Below are 19,475 nucleotides of genomic sequence, written 5' to 3'. Positions count from 1 at the left end.
AGACTATGAAACCTTCCTCTGCCCCCACATCTTACATTTCCTTCTCACTATGATAACGCAAGCTCATGTAGATATTGAACTTTATTTTATTGATTAAATATATTTTTTTGCCACTTTGCCTTTAGAAATAGTACCTCTTCTTAATTATTCTGTTTCCATTGTTGAGATTATAAAGTAAGTAGAGAATACGGTCTTTTAAGATTTGTAGGAACTTAAAAAGGCAAAAAGAAAGCTTAAAAAAGATTTCTGAAAGTAGGATAAGTTTGGCATGTAGATGTTAAGTCACTGTAATATTGTTTTTGTCCCTGGGAGGAGATTGGAGAGCCCTATGAGAGTGTTAACTGGAGGGTAGCTCCTGAATGTGACAATACATCAGAGACTCTGTTTGTCAGGGCATGGCTTCTCTAACCAAGGACTTAACAGGATTCAGCAGATTAGACTTGATTTCATGATACTTAAGTATTTGATTTCCAAGACTAAGAAGAAAAGCTTTTTTCATATCGTTTTATGTTTCATCCTATTCTCTTCTAGAATGGAAGATGGTGAACAAGTCAAAATGAAGTCCTTCAGGTATATTAATATGTGAGTTGGTCGATGTTTTGGTAATATTTGTTTCTAATGATGTTCTTGGAAAATGTCAGAAATGGATTGAGTTATTGACCTTTAACTTGGACCTTTTAATTCTTGTTAAGGAAGAGGAAACACTGAGCAGTATCGATTATCTGTTCTTTGCTGCTCTTCTTGATTATCTTAGATATCATTTCAGTTAAAATATTCAATGCCCATTATTTTTGCTCTTTAAAAAAATTCCTTTTGAACAGCTCTTGAAAGTGTATTATTATTTGGAATTTATAGTGGAAAATAGATCCAGGTTATATAACTAGCCCTTAAATATCCTTGGGAAGAGAAGTAAAATACTTACATAATACCTAAATATTATTTTAGTCATTAGTTTTGACCTTTTCTTCCATCAAACCGTAAGCCAGTTTTATAACACCTATTAACTGATAGGACTGAATCATTTCTATTTTATTTCCCCTCCATTTTGCTTCAGGATGGCGATGGTAATAAACACCTAACTGTTCCAGAAAAAGGCAAGAAGAAAAGCCATGGCCTTGATAATTCACAGAATAGTTCATTCATTTTTCTTTGAGGAAATCTTCCCTAAGTCTTTTTGGTTGACTGCTTCCCCTGGTTAATGGACTTCAGAAAGAAGCAGTTTATTCCATGCTTTCTTCTCAAAGCAATGATCTTAATCCTGCTCTGTAGACTTTCTGGTGTCCACCTTCTTGGGCCATCTTAGTGTTAAGGCTAATGTATAATCATGAAAGCAAAGAGGAAAACCAATGAATGGTAGCCATAAAGACAAGAAGAGTGTTTTAGTTCTGAAATTTCCTGGTAAAAAAGGCTAGAATTTTTGTGGGATATACAAATATTGAGAGGCACCATGGGATGGTGCAATGAAACTCAGACTGAAATAGAATGGGGGGGGGGGGGTGGGCAGGCATTAAACAGTACATAAGGATCCCTGTAGGCTGAATATTGGCTAAGGAGACCACATGTGAACATTATCTGTGTTTTATTACATTTTTATTTTGTTAGGTATTTCTTAATTATGCTTTACTTTAGTTCCTGCAGCACTTGGGAGTGTTACAGCAGTGAGTTTTGATACCTATGTAATACTGGATAGAGAATTAGCCTTGGACTCAGGAAGATGTGTTCAAGCCCTGCCTCTGTGGCTAGGGGAAGTGCTCACTGCCTTACCTACTGTCTAAGACAATGATGGTGAACTCTTTAGAGACCGAGTGCCCAGACTGCAACCCTCATGCCACATTTGAGCCCTTCTCCTTATCCCAGACAGGGGAAGGAGGAAGCGCTTCCATTGGGCTGCTGGGCAGAGGGGCGGGTGATAGGAGAAATGTCCTCAGGTGCCCGTGGACAGGGGGAAGGGAGCAGCCCCCTCTGCCACTCTAGTATGCATTCCATAGATTCACCAACATGGGTCTAAGACAATGAGTATCTATTCTATAATGGTAGAAAGCATTCCCACACCAGAAGTTACCTATAGTGATAAAGTCACAGGTCTGAAACCCACCTTGAAATTCCATTTCCATCATCATTAAATACCTAACATCTATATAGCACTTACCATGTGCCAGGCTTTGCAGATATTATCTCATCTGTCCTCACAACGCTGGGAGATAAGTGCCATTATTATTCCCATTTTATTGAGGAAAATGAGGAAAACAGAGATTAAGGGATTTGCCCAGGGTCCCACAACTTGTAAGTGTCTGAAGCCAGATTTGAACTCAGATCTTCCTGACTCAAAGCTTAGTACTCTATTCACTGTGCCATCTAGCTGCCCATGGCAATATCTTGGTGGCCATTACTTTTCACTTGAATATGAACTACCGGCAAATGCAGTGAAGTTCCTAAGCTATTGGGAATTAACATGTAGAGAAATATGGGGATAGAAAGAAAAAAGGTTCAAAAAGATTTTGTGAGTTTATAGCAATCCCAAGGAGTTTTTTTCTGCAGCCTGAAGTATAGAGCTCTGGACTTTGAGTCTAGAAGATCTGGTTTCAGATCCTACCTCACATACCAGCTGTACTTAGCAGACCTGGACAGGTCACTCAATCCTCTGGACTTCAGTTTCCTCATTTATAAAAGGAAGGAATTTGACTCAATGGCCTTTCCAAATCTAAATATATGATTCTATAATCCTGTTGTTGTTCAGTCATTTTTAATCATGTCCAACTCTTTATCACCCCATTCAGAGTTTTCTTGGCCAAGATACTAGAGGGGTTTGCCATTCCTTCTTCAGCTCATTTGACTCACAAGGAAACTGAGGCAAACAGGATTAAATGACTTGCCAGGGTCACATAGCTAGTAAATGTCTGAGGTTAGATTTGAATTGAGGAAGATGAGTCTTCATGACTTCACACCTAGCTACAGAAGAAAAGGAAAAATTCAAATAGTTATACTTTCTGGACTTGTCCTCTAAGATAATTCTTTTTTTTCACCCCAAAACCCCTCACCTTCCATCTTAAAATTAATACTCTGTTTTGGTTCCAAGGCAGAATAGCAGTAAGAGCTAAGCAATGGGGGTTAAGTGACTTGCCCAGGGTCAAACAGCTAGGAAGTGTCTTGAGGCCAGATTTGAACCCAGGACCTCCTGTCTCTAGGCCTGGCTCTTGATCCACTGAGCCACCCAGCTGCCCCCTGAGATAATTCTTTAGTCATTTGGGTTATTTTGAATCATATGCTGAAATGAAATTCTTTCTTTCCAGAGAAGCTCATAGTCAGACAGAAAAACGGAGGAGAGATAAGATGAATAACTTAATTGAAGAACTATCTGCCATGATCCCTCAATGCAATCCTGTGGCCCGTAAACTGGACAAATTGACTGTATTGAGAATGGCTGTACAGCATTTGAAGTCCTTAAAAGGTGAGTGTAAAAACTTTTTTTCAGTTATATGGCAATTTCTTGATCTGAATTAGTGGTATCTGCTTTACAGTCTCTAGTGATACATAAAAAAAATGGGCATTTTTAAGACTAGAAGGAAAGTAACTGTCAAGGGGATGGCTCCAGTGGGTGTGGACTAGGAGGTCCTCCTATAGAAAGTGGCATTTGGTCTGAGTCTTTAAAGAAGCCAGTGATGTCAAGAAACAGGGAAGAAAAGAAGAAGAGAGATAGTAAGGTGGCTCAGTGATAGAGTGCTGGGCCTCGAGTCTGGAAGATCTGAGTTCAAATCCTGCCACTGACATTTACTAGCTGTGTGACTCTGGGCAAGTCACTTGACCCAGTTTGCATCAGTTTCCTCATCTGTAAAATCAGCTTGGGGAGGAAATGGCAAACTACTTCTGTATCTTGGCCAAGAAAATCCCATTCAGGGTCATGAAGGGTCAGGCATTGCTGAACAACAACAAAAGGGGAAGAACATTCCAAGCATGAGGAACAAGCCAAAGGGATGGATGAGGGATGGAGCGCCATATTTGAGGCATGACAAGTAGGCCAGTATTCCAAGACTATTGGGTATGGAAAAGAGTCAAGTGTGAAGTAGCCAGCTTTCAAAAAGCCTTAAATGCCAAACAGAGAACTTCATATTTGATCCTCAAGATGTCTCCTCCCTTGCATTACAAAGTGCCCTTGGATCAAATACAAAAGCAATTTGTCAATAAAATCACTCTGAACACTGAAAAAAATAGGGAGTTATTGGCATTTATTGGGCAATTAGGTGACACAGTGGATAGAATGCTGAACCTCAAGTCAGAATGACCTGAGTTCAAATCTGGCCTAGACCCTTACTAGCTGTGTGATCCTGGGCAAGTCACTTAACTCTGTTGGCCTCAGTTTCCTCATCTATCAAGTGAGCTGGAGAAGGAAATAGCAAAAATACTCCAGTATCTTTACCAAGAAGACCCTAAATGGGGGTCATGTTAGATTCAGACATGTCTGAAAAGACTGGACAACAACAAAGTGGCATGGTCAGTTGGGTTTTGCTTTAGGAAAATAACTGGCAGATATGTGGAAGATGGATTGGAATGGGGAGATAAGTGAATCAGGGATACCAAATAAAAGGCTATTACAGGGACTGCTAGGTGGCTTAGTAGATAGACAACCAGGCCTAGAGATGAGGTCAAATCAGGCCTCAAGATACTTCCTGGCTGTGTGATCCTGGGCAAGTCATTTACCTCCAATTACCTAATTCTTACTGCTCTTTTGCCTTGGAACCAATTCTTATTATTGACTCTAAGACAGAAAGTAAAGATTTTTTTTAAGACCATTACACAAGTGTAGGAGAGAGGTGATGGGGGCCAGAGTTTGGTAGCTGTTGTTTAAGTATAAAGGACATTAAAAACTAATGTTGTGAAGGAAGAATCAACAAGATTTGGCAACTAGTTGGATATATGGTGGTCAATGAGAATAAAATTTGAGGAGGAAGCTGAGTGCCTGGAAGGATGTCGGATGCTCCATACAAATATGAAAGGTAGGATTTGGAGAGAAATATAACGAGATACATTGGGTTTCATATGCTTATGAGACATCCAGTTGAAATCATTCAATATGCAATTGGTGACAGTGGTCTGGAGCTCAGGAGAGAGACTAGGGATGGATATATAGGTCTGGGAATCATTTTTATAGAGATGAAAACTACACTCATGGAAACTGATAAGATCATAGAGTAAAAAAGAAAAGAGGGCTTAGAACAGAGCCCTGGAATACAATTAGTGGACATACTCTGGAGAAGACCAGAAAGAGTAATCAGACAGGTGAGAAGAGGTCCAAAAGAGAGGAGTGACAGGAAAACCCAGAAAGGAAAGAATATCTAGGAGAAGATGGTCAGCAATGTTAAATGCTGAGGAGAGATCAGAAAGGATAAAGGCTGAGAGTGAGCGATTAGATCTACAATTGAGAGAGAATTGGCAACTTGAGAAAGGGCACTTATAGTTAAATGATAAGATTGGGAGTCAAACTGAAATGGGTTTAGCAGAGAGTGGGAGGACATGAAGTGGAGGCACTTAGAAAGAGGAGAAGTAAAGGACAATAGCCAGCAGAAGTAATTGGATCAGGAATCCAAAGGAAGGTCCTAGGTACAAATTTGACCTCAGACACTTCCTCTCTGTATGACCCTGGGCAAAGTATTTAACCCACTTTGCCTACCACTCTTCTGCTTTATAACCAATACACATTATTGATTCTAAGATGAAAGGTAAGGATTAAAAAAAAAGTTAAGACTACAGTCTCACTTCTCTTAAGCCTTCTTTTGTCTAAGTTAAAGATCCTTGGTTCTTTTTAATGACTGACAAAACCTGAACTCATCTCCAATGTGACCTCTTCCACAAAGCCTATTCTGATCTGCGTCTTAATTCTTGATCTATAAAATGAAAGCATTGGGCTAGATATCCTCTGAGCTCCCTTTCAGCTCTAAATTTATGATGATGTTAGTTGAATTATTTAGTTGATGTTAGTTGAATTAGTTCAGGGGCAGGAGGTCCTCTTGATTTTACTTGGAGCTGTTGTTCAGTCAGTCTTAGTCATGTCCAACTCTTGGTGACTCTGTTTGGGGTTTTCTGGGTCCTCTGTCCTCTGCACCAAATAGAGCCTTTACTGGAAGCCCCACAATCTGGAAAATAGCATCCACCTCTGTAGTACTGCTTTCCTTTGTGATATTTTGAACACAGAAAAACAGTGCACCCAATTTGTGTTGTGTTACTTCCTCAGTCAGGCAAACAATATGAGAAATAAAAAAGCTGCTAGACAAAATTTTAATGCTTGCATATTGAACAAGGAAAAGAACACGCTGTTATTGATCACCTACTAGGTGTCAAACAATGACTATTGAACTATTTTCTTTGCTTATGAGTTAAAGAAATAAGTAATTAGTTCCTTCCATCTAGGAATTTGTCATCTGAAAACAAATAAATAAGAAATTCTCATAAAATAGGAAGAAAAAAGGATGACTTCAATGAGACATCTAGAGCAGGGGTCGGCAACGTATGGCTCTTTCTGCAGGAGCCATAAAGTCAATTTTTTTTCAGGCACTGTTACAGGAACTCACACTGTGAGCACTGTACAGCTCTCACGAAATTACATTTTAAAAAATGTGGTGTTTATGGCTCTCACGGCCAAAAAGGTTGCCGACCCCTGATCTAGAGGGTACAATATATAAAAAGTTGGGAACCTGAGTTCAAATCCTGATCTAGAAACTTTCGAGCTCTGTAATCCTAGACAAATCAGTCAACCTTTTTCAATTTCAGCTTCCTCATTTTTAAAATGAGATGGTTAGATTTGATGGCCTCTAAAGTCCCTTCCAGCTCTAAATCTATGATCTTTTAGAGACCACACTTGGTTAAAAGGAAACTCCCAAGTCCTATCCTTAGATAAATCATTTCATTGTATTTTTGTTGTTCAGTCATTTCAGTCATGTGAGATTCTTCTTAAGCCCATTTGAGGTTTTCTTGGTCAAGATAGTGAATTGGTTTGCTGTTTCCTTTTCCATCTTACTTTCCAGATGAGGAAATTGAGGCAGACAGAATTAAGTAACTTGCCCAGGATCAAATAGCTAGTATGTGTCCTGAGGCCAAATTTGAACTCAGGAAGATGAGTCTTTCTAACTTTAGGCCTAGTATTCTATTCACTGTACCATCTAGCTGTTGCACCCCAGTCATAGTTGCAGATTAAGTCGTTTATATTCCCTTCATTTCTGATTAGGAGGGAAAAAACAAGTTTGCCTCTAGGAGCAGAATTCCTTTTACCAACTTCTACTATAAGTGCTAAATATATTTGTCTATAAGTTTTCTGACAATACATGGTTTTAAAAAGATTTCTGGAAAAGAATATATCCTCAAATGTATTTTTAGGACCTTTTTATGTTTGCTGATTTTTAGGTTCAACCAGTTCTTATGCAGGAGATAATTACAAACCTACATTTATACACGATGATGAGCTGAGACATTTAATCCTTAAGGTAAGTCAAGACAGACATTTCTTCGATTCTTGCCATTATTTACACTTCCTTTTTGTTTGGCTAGTGGGGAAAAGGTCTTTAACTGGCTTCTTCTTTGGAACACTAAGCTTTGGAAGTACTTGGTAAAGAAAGGGAAACAGTATATGAGTTTCAGAGTCAACAGAGTATAAAAGGAGTGTGGGTAGACAAGGCTGGGCAAAATTGTGATGGCTGACCTTCCTTTTTGATTAGCCTAATATTCTACCTAAGAGATATGGTGCTTTTATACTTCCTTCCAAACTGCCACTCCACCAACTGCTCCACTGCTCAGATAGCTTTCCTGAATGTAAACATTTTGCAAACATTAAAGCAACATGTAGGTATCTATTATTATTATTATCTCTCCATTCCAGGGCCCACTCTCTCAAAACTTACACATGATCTATTTTCTATTCTTTCAAGACTTATATCTCTATAGAATCTCTGATTAAGTCATTGTCAGCAAATGGCTTGGGAGATTCACTATCATCTTTACTTCCTGTGTTTAGAATTTCAGTTTGCCTTTCTCAGAAGTTACCCCCCTTGAGTTTTCCCTCAAAACTCGACCTTATCTATGATTAGGGAACAGCATCACCAACCTGGCCATCTGTGTCGAGAGTTGTTTTGGCCCATATGATCTGAACTACCAATTTTCAGCTGTATCGATAATTAAGAAATTAGTCTGCTTTTCTAGTAAAACATTACTATGGAAGCTATTAAACAATATTCCTTACCGAACCTTTGAAGAGAGAGAGAGAGAGAGAGAGAGAGAGAGAGTTGAAAGAAGATAATGTAAGGGCAGCCACATGGAGAGAGAGCCAGGCCAAGAAATTTGAGAACCTGGATTTAAATGAGTACTTCTTAGTTGTGATCTTGGGTAAGTCACTTAACTCCAATTGCCTAGCCCTTACTGCTCTTCTGTGTCTTAGAACTGACACACAGTTTGGATTCTAAATCAGAAGGCTTTAAAAAGAAGAAAATATTATTTGATACCATTCTCACTAGTTCTTACCTCTTCTTGTCACAGCCTAATATCATGCTGATCTTGCTTACCAAACTCAAGAAGGCCTTCCAATTTGGGCTGAATGTCTTTCTAATTAGAAAGTATTAGCTATGTAAGTATTAGCTATGTAGGAATCTGATATGAGGATGCTATTGCTGCTATTGTCATTCCAGTCATGTCCAACTCTTCATGACCCCATTTGAGAATCTTCCTGGCAAAGATGCTAGAGTGGTTTGATCTTTCTTTCTCCAGCTCATTTGACAGATGAGGAAACTGAGGCAAACAGGGTTAAGTGTCTTGCCCAGGATCACACAGCTAGTAAGTGTCTCAGGCCACATTTGAACTCAGGTTTTCCTGACTCTAGGCCTGGTGCTCTATCCACTAAGCCACCCAGATACCCCTTCAGGTTAACATTCAAGAGGTTTAGTCACTCTTTAGACTGTGAGCCTGCAATAAGAATACATTGTCCCTAGAGGGTAGCAGGTGTTTTATTCATGTAGTATGAATAGCCAGGGTCAAGTTAACTACAAGTGTTGTTCACTGAAAGACTGGCAAACTTTTCAAACCCCTTTTAAAATAAAAATCTGACCCTCAAATGGGCATCCCTGACATTAGAAATGTCATCAGGATAATTGTTATGAAGAGAAACGTGATCATCTCTGAGACAAGACCAATGTATTCCACGTCTGAACTTTCTATATTCAGAAGCATGAGTCTGAGCTTAGATTTGGTTTGAGGATCTTCTACATGCTGCATTTTTGGAATTTTTCTTATGGTACACACATTAGATAAATGAAGACTCAGTTTATTCTATGGGCCACAACATGAAAAAAAACTATTTGTGACATTATTATTGTTGTTATTATTATTATAGGTTGCAGATGGGTTCCTATTTGTTGTTGGATGTGATCGAGGAAAAATTCTCTTTGTCTCAAAATCAGTCTCCAAAACACTTAATTATGATCAGGTATGCCATACTGCTTTTTTACTTTTTTTAATAAATATGTTATATCTAATGAATTTACCCCCCCCACCACCACCACCAATGCCAAAATTCCTAAAGCAATATTCCTTTGGGAAAAGTTCCTGTTCTAATCTTGAATATTACTGTTTCAAAAAATGCCCTTAAGTTAAGGACTGTGATAATGGCAACGGCTTCATTCCTAAAGGACTAATCTAACCCTTTGGGTTAAATTACTCACTAAGAAACTATTGTATTTAAAAAAAAAACAGGGAGTTCTGATTAATGGGAATATAGACGAGTCTTTTTTAAAAAAAAATTTATTGTCATGCAAAGCACCCTTCCATATTCATCATTGTTGTAAGGGCACACTCATACATAGTCAAAACTCCCAAATAAAATCATAAGTACACTGATTTGAAAGACAACTCCAATAGTTCTTTCTCTGGAGGTGGATAGCACTCTTCATCAGGTTTTTCAGCATTGCCCCAGATCATTGCATAGCTGAGAGTAGCCAAGTTTTCACAAATAATCATTATTCAATATTGCTATTACTGTGCTCTCCCAATTCTGCTTATTTCACTCTGCATCATTTCCTGCAGATCTTTCCAACTTTTTCTGAAATCATCTTGCTTATCATTTCTTATAGCACAATAGTATTCCATCACCAACATGTACCACAATTTGTTCAGTCATCCCCCAACTGATGGACATCCCTTCAATTTCCAAATCTTTGCTACTACAAAAAGAGCTGCTATAAATATTTTTGTACAAGTAGGTCTTTTCCCCGTTTTTATTATCTCTTTGGGATACAGACCCAGTAGGGGTGTTACCAGATCAAAGGGTATGAATAGTTTTATAATTCTTTAAGCATAGTTCCAAATTGCCCTCCAGAATGGTTGGATCAGGTCACAACTCCACCAACAATGCATTAGTGTCCCAATTTTGTCATATCGCCTCCAACATTTACTAGTTTCTTCACTGCCATATTGGCTAGTCTGCTAGGTGTGAGGTAGTGGTACCTCAGCATTGTTTAATTTGCATTTCTTTAGTCAAGAGAACATTTTTTTCATATGATTATTGATGTCTTTGATTTCTTCATCTGAAAATTGCTTGTTCATATCCTTTGACCATTTTTCAATTGGGAAATGGTAACAAGGAGTCTTAAAAGAAATAAATCATTGTGGGTAGAAGTGATTGGGTAAAGTAAAGAAGTGGAATCGAAGCAAATAGGAATTAAACAGAAAGGATGAAATCAGAGCTTTCCAGGTTTCATGAATGGTGTGAGACAAAGGTATGGAAGAAAGAATTTGTATGGCACACTCAATGGACAGCTGAGTTGCTCTTTTGGTTGTAGATTTGGTGTGGTTTGTGTATGGCCTTATACATCAACTTGTTCTTTCCTGGAAGACTAAATTACTATATAGGATTACTGCTATCCTTGTCTGTCACATTTTAATTAATAATATTTTTCTACTCTTCTGGGCTAAATGACTTTAGTGCATATCTTAGTATGATTAGAATACAAGTATATGGATTGGGAAATGCTTGGTACTAAATTAAATATATAAGATCTACTGATTTTGGAGGTGGGAGATAGAGTAGGGAATGGAGAGAACTTGGGAGAGGATAAAAAAGAAGTGAATAGTATTTATAGCAAATACAAAATGGATTAGGTTAAGGCCATACTGCATAGTGAAAATCTTTGGCTGCTATGAACTTCAACAAAGTGACAATATTTATTTTGTGTACGTGGGAGGGAAAGTAGGAATAGGACTTTATTATACTGCTTTGAAATGAACGGCCTGTTTTACAATTAGGCAACTTTGACCGGACAAAGTTTATTTGACTACTTACATCCAAAAGATGTTGCCAAAGTAAAGGAACAGCTTTCTTCTTCTGATATTTCACCAAGAGAGAAGCTGATAGATGCTAAAAGTAAGTTTAATATGATTACTGTTTTAAATGACTATCATTAGTTGTTAAAAAAAAGTTCAGATCAAGTAATCATACATCTCTGTACCAACTTAATCAAATATTCATATGCTATAAGGATATATTTAAACCTATAAACATTCTATTAAAAGCCATCTTATGAAAATTTATCTTTAAAAGCCTCCTTTATTTTGCATAACAAGGAGTATTTTCGCTGTTCAAATATTTTCTCTCCAAGATGAGATAATATTGTTTAAGAATCAGAGTCCTAGACTGTTGCCATACCCAGTAAACAGCTGTGATCTTATATTTATTTACCAAAAGATAATGATTTTCTCACCCACCCACAGCCACACAGTCTTATGTAGTAAACACCTATCAAAGATTTCTTCTGATGCCTTACTGTCTCATGTTGTGGAGGTGACCAAGGATTCATTAGATCATATGACATTCATGCCTTTATAATAAAAATATGAAAAGGATCGATAGTAGATAGAGAGTTGACTTCAGTTATAAAGATCTGAATTCAAGTCCCACTTCAGACACATACTGGCTGTATGACCTTGGGTAAGTCTCACTTCCCCAGGATACTCTAACACTGTAAGATGCAGAGAAGTTGCCAGTCTGTGTTGGTAGAGGAAGTTTTTTACTGGAAAATCCTGATACTAATGATACCATAGGCAGGAGAGAAAGAGATAGATACATAGAGAGACAGAGAGGGAGAGAAAGGAGAGAAACAGAAATGAGAGAGATAGCAACAGAGAAGAGAGAGAATGAAAGAAAAGAGAGAGACAGAGAGATGGAGAGAGGGGAGATAGAGAGAGAAGGAAGAGGGAGAGAAAGAAGGAATAGAAGGGGAGAGGAGAGAGAGAAGGATGAAGAGAAGGAAAGGAAGAGAGGAAAGGAAGATAGGATGGAGAGAGGGAGGAGGAGGGAGACAGACAAGAGACAGAGATGGAGGGGAGAGAGGCAGAAAGGAGAGATAGATACAGAGAGGAAAGAGAAGGGGGAGAAGAAAAGAGAGAAGGGGGCAGAAGGAGGAGAGGGAAAGAGGAAGGGGAGAGACAAGGAAAAAAGGAGAGAATAAGGGGGAGGGAGAGAGAGATCAAAGGACAGTTTATTGCTTCATGAGGTGGGGGTGACCATGGATTCTCAAAGGTTATGCCAGTAGAACATTAGCAGACCTTATCAAACAGAAAGGTTTTATATTCAGGTTTGGTAATAGACTATAAATATGTGGTGTGAGGAGCAGCTTGGCTAAGTTCAAAGAGGCTTCTCAACTGCAGTATAATAATTATCATATGATTTATTATGTTAGCCAAAACAAGTCATTAAACAGGCTCATGATCAAGTTCATCAGGTAACTGTATATTATACATCGCTTGATTTATACTTTAATTAATCATGATCTGCATCAATGGGGGAAGGCTCCACACTGATGAAATCATAGATCCCTGAAGTAAGAAAATGTTGGTGAAATATGAAATAGGCAAACTATCAAAGTTAGAAAATGATGGGGATTTTCTTTAGCTGATCATTGCTTTCTATCTCTACTGGGGAGTTTTCCCCTCTCACATTTGAAATATATTTATAAATGTTAACTAATTATTTTTTCCATATCTCAAAACAATTCAAAGAAAAAAATTAAAGCTTTTCAAATTCAAAATGAGATGACACAGAATTTGAATAGATTTCTCTTATAATTGCCATTCTTTTTCAAAACCCTTACCTTCTGTCTTAGAGGCAATACTGTGTATTTTTTCTAAGGCAGAAGAGCGGTAAGGGCTAGGCAATGGGGTTTAAGTGACTTGCTCAGGATCACACAGCTAGGAAGCATTTGAGGCCAGATTTAAACCCAGGACCTCCTGTCTCTGGGCCTGGCTCTCAATCTACTGAGCCACCCAGCTGCCCCCTATAGTTGTCATTTTTGACTCTATCTTGCAGTTAATTTGTTATTTTTGTTTGTTATTATTTTAAACCACAAAGGCAATTTTTGTCATTTACTGTAAACAGAGAAATGTAAGAAATAATTAGAAAGTATTAGAGAGTAAAAATTTCATTATTACTTACATTTTCTCCTAATTCTCTCGCCCATATCTATTGTGAAAGCTGGCTTTCAAGTCCAAGCAAGTTTCCCTCCTGGAACAACTCATCTATATTCTGGTGCAAGACGGTCCTTTTTTTGTCGGATAAAATCTTGTAGACCATCAATCAAAGAAGAACAAGAATGCTTATCCAACTCAAACAAGAAAGGTACCTTTGAAATGTCAAATGATTTTGGTTTTGAAAGTAAAATTAATGTTCCCAAGTAATAACCACAGAAAATGAGGTTTTTATCTAAACATCAATTCTTAAAAAGAGGGGAAACAATATATTTAACTTAATTATTCAGGTGGCTATCCCAGACTCATCAAATTCACTCCAGAATTAAATCAATTAAATAAAATTTATTCTACTCCCCACAATCTTAAAAGAAGTGGTGAAAACTTATTCATTTGAATCATCAGACAATAACTGGGGAAGGAGAGGAAATAACCATTTTATAATCATCTCTTCAAGTCACCTCCGTAGTCATCTGCTCCAACCTATAACTCTACAATATCCCCAGCAAGTGATCTTTGCTTATAAACTTTTTGTTAAGTAGAACCTACTACCTCCCAAGGAAGTTGAGTTCACTTTGGTTGCCTTTGTTTTGAAGATTTAATTTATACTGAGCCAAAACCTGTGTCTCTGCACCTCTGTGCCCCACTCACTGGTCCGAATTTTGGCCTTTGAGGCCAAGGAGAAAAAGCCTAACCCTTTTCTCATGTGACAGCCCTTCATATACTTTGAAGACAGCTTTCATTTACTCTTTTGTACTCTTCTTTTCTAATCAAAAATCCATTATTAGCCTTTTGATGGAATTTAATTCCTTTCAAAAATATATTCAATCACGATTCTATTTCACTGACTTTCTTTTAATGTAAGTTTTCTGTTTCATAATAAGGCCTATTCTTTGGTTAAGTTTCTGGTTACATTTCCTTGTGATTCCCTGATGGATTTTCTTTGTGGGCATATCTTCATATTGAATTGTTTTTATTCTTATCCATGAAATTGTGTCTGGAAAATTAAGGGCCTTCAGAGGTCCTTTGGCTTTTGGCCATGAGTATACTAAATACATTTAGCATAGAATTCCCAATTTCCATCAAATTGGTTTGTTATCAGAGTGATTTTATTCTGGGTAAATTCTCAATATCATTGTTATGTCCTATATCAGTATACAAACAGAGACATATGTAGGAATTCTATACTAGGTTTATCTTTTTATACCTTGATAAAGTACAAATGATCATAATTTATCAAGAAACACACTAATGCTGTGTGCTACTGTAAGGGTTAAAATAGGAGTTTTGACAAAATAAGAGAGCAGCTTTTAATAAAGTTTTAATGAGAATATAATAGAGTTGTAAATTAATATCCCTTTAAGCCAGAGAAAAGAAAGCTTCCAGTGGCTTTTAACAATGAACAATTTAGTTTAATTAAAATAGAGATAGTAAAAGAATATAGTAAAATGAATATAGTAAAGGAGAGAAATATAGCAAAGAGGTAGAGAAAGGAAATTTCCTACAATCTATACTAGTTATGCTATAACTACCTATAATTACTATCTAAAACTGCCTGTATCTACCTATAATAACAACCACCCCAAAAAGTTCCAACCCAATCCAGCTCAATCAAAATCAACCCAATCAGTGTTTAATCCAATCCCAATTAGGTCTGTCAATGAAGACCAGCCACCTTTCAAAAAAGTTCAAGAAAGAAAAAAATCCAACAGCCCAAACGCCAAAAGCCAAAAAACCTTTTAAAGGCTAAAGCCAAAAGCCCTCTAAAGGCTAAAGCCAAAAAGCCCTCTCCGTAAGCTCAGGCCCGCTTTTTATATTCTAGCAACTAAACGCCAATCACCAACTCATGCCCAGCAGCCAACTTCCCCACAACTGCCAGTCCTAACTGTGTACAACTAACAGTTCCAACTGTCCACAACTGACTCCTTTTATCACCTTTTCCTGCCTTACTTCCTGTCTCTATGGTTCTTCCTTCTTATCTCTATGGTTCCTCCTTCCTCTCTCTATATTTTCTACTTCCTGTCACTGTGGACTGATTAATCCCAAACATCTCTATGATAAGAGGACCTCCAGGTCCCCCGTTAAACTAAAAAAAGAATAAAGAATTCTGTTTTACACTACCAAACTGAATCCAATGGGAAGACTGGGCCATGATCATTTTTATGGTACCCATCAATATGGCAAAACAAAAAATATAGCAAAACAACTTAGAGTGGAAACAATAAATGACTATGGGTACTTATTTGTATAGAATATTAATTAACTAACTTTTGAATCAGTAGCCCCTCATCACTTTCTAAAGCACTTATATGAAAATACTTGAGAAGTATGGGAAAAGAGTACCTAGATGGTGGTGGCACATGCCTGTAATCCTAGTTCCTAAGAAAGCTGCTACTGGCAGATCCCTTAAACTCAGGAGTTCTGAGCTGTTGTGGGGTGTATCCATTCTGTGTTTACACTAAGAATGGGATTGATATTGTAGGGTTTGGGGTGGGGAGGGAGACAGGGGTGTGGCGGAGCACCAGGTTGCCTGCCGAGGAACAAACCTGCTTGGGTTTGAAATGGAATAGGCCAAAGCTTGAAAGACATTTGGAAGAAGTCATACTATATATAGTACTGACTTTGTCAACTCTAAATTTATAGCATCTAATCTCAACTGAACTCTCACTGTTACAAAATAGCCTTTTTATTCTTTGGTGATTAACAATTATATTCTCTGTAATGGCTATTCTAAAACTTCTTCTCCCTTATTAGATCTCCTACCCTGCCCCTATACTTATAAAGTGACCTCTTTCCTCCTGTTCTACACTTCAAAACTTTTTTTTTTCAATTGACCTTTCCCTCATCCTCAGACTCTCTTTCTTCAATTCTTCATGGTGTCCTCCTACCTGTCTGATTGTTTCTTTTCCTTTCCTAAATAAAACTCCAAACCCTTCCCCCTAACTGTGGTTGTCTCTCAAGATTCTGTTCTGGGAACCATTTTTTTTCTCTTTATATACACTCAATGATTAATTTATATGTTCTCTTTTTTTTTATAGGTTTTTTTTTTTTATTTTAAACCCTTAACTTCTGTGTATTGACTTATAGGTGGAAGAATTGGTAAGGGTAGGCAATGGGAGTTAAGTGACTTGCCCAGGGTCACACAGCTGGGAAGTGTCTGAGGCCGGATTTGAACCTAGGACCTCCCGTCTCTAGGCCTAGCTCTCAATGCACTGAGCTACCCAGCTGCCCCCTATATATTCTCTTGTCTCATCGGCTTCCATGGGTTCAAGTATCATCTCATTCTAACGACTCCCAGAACTTTAGACCCAGCCTTTTTCTGTCTTGCGCTCAAACCTCCTGAGAGGCTTCTCAAAATAAAATGTTCAAAAAAGTTATTACCTTCCCCCTTAAATTCATCCTTCTTGGAAATTCCTCTGCTTATTAAAAAATACTACAATCCTCTCAGCCATCCTGATTTTTTAAATTTAATTTTTTTTGGCTAATTGGTGTAAAAAGTGGATTTGGGAAATGTATAAAACTACATTTCCCGTGATCCAACATGGTCCAACTGATTTCCGTCTCCGAGGTCTTGACGCAGGGGAGAGCTTAAATCTCGTGGGTTAGGAGGGAGTGGTCTCTTTTGCCAGTAGGCTCTTTCTTTTGCGAGTAGGCCATGGCCAGGAAACAGGAGACAAAATGGAGGTGGCGGCAGTTTTGAATGCTTACAAGCGCGTGGTCTAATGATTTTATCTATCAACATGGCTTTAATTAAAATACTAATTTATATATTTATACAAGCATCTGTCATTTTTAATTCTTACATTGGTTCCTCCCATTTCATCTTCTCTCAATGAAGCACATTTTAAAAAAAATCTAAATACATAATACATAGTGTGGCAGGGAAAAGTCCCACATGAGCCAAAATGTGTGTTTCTGAATTTTAAGTTCATCATCATCTCTCTTGCCAAAGGTGAGCTGCATATTTCATCTTCATTCATGGAGACCTTCCCTATTTTCTCTAAAATTATCCATTTAATAATTTCTTATGGCTCAATTATAATCCATTACATTCATATACCAAAATTTATTTGACCACTCCCCAATAGAAAAACATCTCTTTAGTTTTCAGTACTTGACTATTGTGAAAAAAACAGCTGTTACAGAATTTTTTTGTACATATAGATTCTTTTCCTCTCTGATTTCTTTGGGGCATAATCCTAGTAGTCATATAGCTGGGTCAAGGGAATGAGCAACTGAGTACTTTTGGAGGCATAGTTCCAAATGCTTCCTAGAATCAAGCCACTCTGTGTGACCCTGGGCAAGTCACTTAACCCCAATTGCCTAGCCCTTACCATTCTTCTGCCTTAAAAGCAATACCTAGTAATTGATTCTAGGACAGAATATAAAAGTTAAAAAAAAAAAAAAACAACAGATCATTTGTAACCTCAGAGAGAGTGGTTTCCATGGCATGGTAAGATCAGAAGCCCAAGTATAAGGAGATGATAGGTAAGGAGGAGGTAAAGGCAAGGAATTGATGGCTTTATTCTATGTATTTAATAATAAAATCAGAGAGAAGGATAAGGAATGATCCATCAGGATCCATCTAGCCATCTAGAACTCATTGCTAGGTATTCAATTTCTCTTCTGCAAATCTAATCAGATGCTAAGTCTACTTCCACTTCTACTTTTCCATCTATCTACTTTCCATTCATTTAGCCCACACCATGAATCAAGTTCCATCATGTCTCACTTGGACTATTGCAACAATAGCCTCATTCTTGTACTTCCTTCTAGTCTCTTCTGTCTCTAACCCATCCACCTGTCCAGCTTTCAAAACAATCTTCCTAAAACAAAGGTTTGAATATATCGCTTCTTTGCTTAAGAATATTTAGAAATTCCCTATTGCTTCTAGGATAAATACAAAATTCTTAGACTGGCATTTAAAAGCCTTCAGAGCTTGGATGCAGCCTTTCTTCCATACTCATTTCATATTACCAAAGCTTGTGCTTCTGTAATTGGTGGCCTTCCTTCTCTTTGTTCCCTGATAAAGCATTACATCTCCAGCCTAAACCATTGTAGGTTATTCTCCGTGTCTAGAAACTTCATGTCTTGGAATTTTAAATTTTCCTTCAAGGTTCAACTTGGGTACCTCCTACAAGATATCTTTTCTGATCCTACATAAGTAAAAATAATGTTTAAATTGCATCTTTTATGAAAAATAACCAATTTTTTCCAAAAGAAAACAATTTGATAAGAAGAGGAGCATGTTTTTTTATAGGCTTGCAAATCTCTTTCATAGCTAATCTAGACTTGAAGACAGTTGGACTCTCATATCTGATTCTGCATTCAATCTCTTGTAAGATGTTGCTTTGGTCAAAGTATATAATAAAATCTGACCTTTCTCAAATGTGTTGTTGGAAAATAGACGAGTATTTTAATAGGCAAATAACATTAGTGTTAGCATGAAAATTGTTTTAGCTTCATGGATTCCCTGAAAAAGTCTTGGAAACCTCCAAATATTCTCAGATCACATTTGATGAACTGCTGGCCTAGATGATCTCTGAGGTTCCAGTTCTAAAATTCTATGGGTTTTGAATCAAGAAGTAATAAAATGTAGTTTTATTCTTCAGGAATTTATAGTCTATGTGGAAAATTCATGAGAAAGTAAATAAGAATGTGATAGATCTATGATTCTGAGATGTATGTCAAGAGACTATTCATGCTTACCAGCCAAATGAATGGGTCCTATAATAAGTGTGATGAATTCAAAAGAGGTAGAGACCACTGTATAGCCTGGAGAGTTATTTGAAGATTTTGTAAAAAAGGAGGGAGTTGAACTGAAACTGGAAATAAACAAAAGTAAATAAAACAAAGCCTGCAAAATGCCTCAAATAAGAATACATGATTTTTCTTAGTATATTATTTTCATCAAATATTTTTGGTAAAATAGATAAATTTTCTAGTTCATAACATTAAAAATATATTTGTCTCATGGGTAGAAG

The 19,475-nt window shown here is 37.4% G+C and overlaps 1 protein-coding gene across 1 annotated transcript in view; it reads left to right on the top strand.

Moving 5' to 3' along the window:
- The first annotated feature begins 532 nt into the window (after nt 1-532).
- Nucleotides 533-19,475, top strand: part of ARNTL2 (aryl hydrocarbon receptor nuclear translocator like 2) — a 53,874-nt gene continuing 34,931 nt past the window's right edge. The window contains exons 1-6 of the mRNA XM_044677232.1: nt 533-570; nt 3,291-3,448; nt 7,393-7,472; nt 9,368-9,460; nt 11,275-11,392; nt 13,499-13,642. Coding sequence (XP_044533167.1) covers nt 533-570; nt 3,291-3,448; nt 7,393-7,472; nt 9,368-9,460; nt 11,275-11,392; nt 13,499-13,642 — 631 coding nt within the window. The remainder of the gene's footprint in view (nt 571-3,290; nt 3,449-7,392; nt 7,473-9,367; nt 9,461-11,274; nt 11,393-13,498; nt 13,643-19,475) is intronic.

The sequence above is a fragment of the Gracilinanus agilis genome, chromosome 5 (genome assembly GCF_016433145.1).
Source record: "Gracilinanus agilis isolate LMUSP501 chromosome 5, AgileGrace, whole genome shotgun sequence".
Lineage (NCBI taxonomy): Eukaryota > Metazoa > Chordata > Mammalia > Didelphimorphia > Didelphidae > Gracilinanus > Gracilinanus agilis.
Note: the sequence above shows the minus strand (reverse complement) of the source record. Positions and strands in the feature narration are given on the sequence as shown.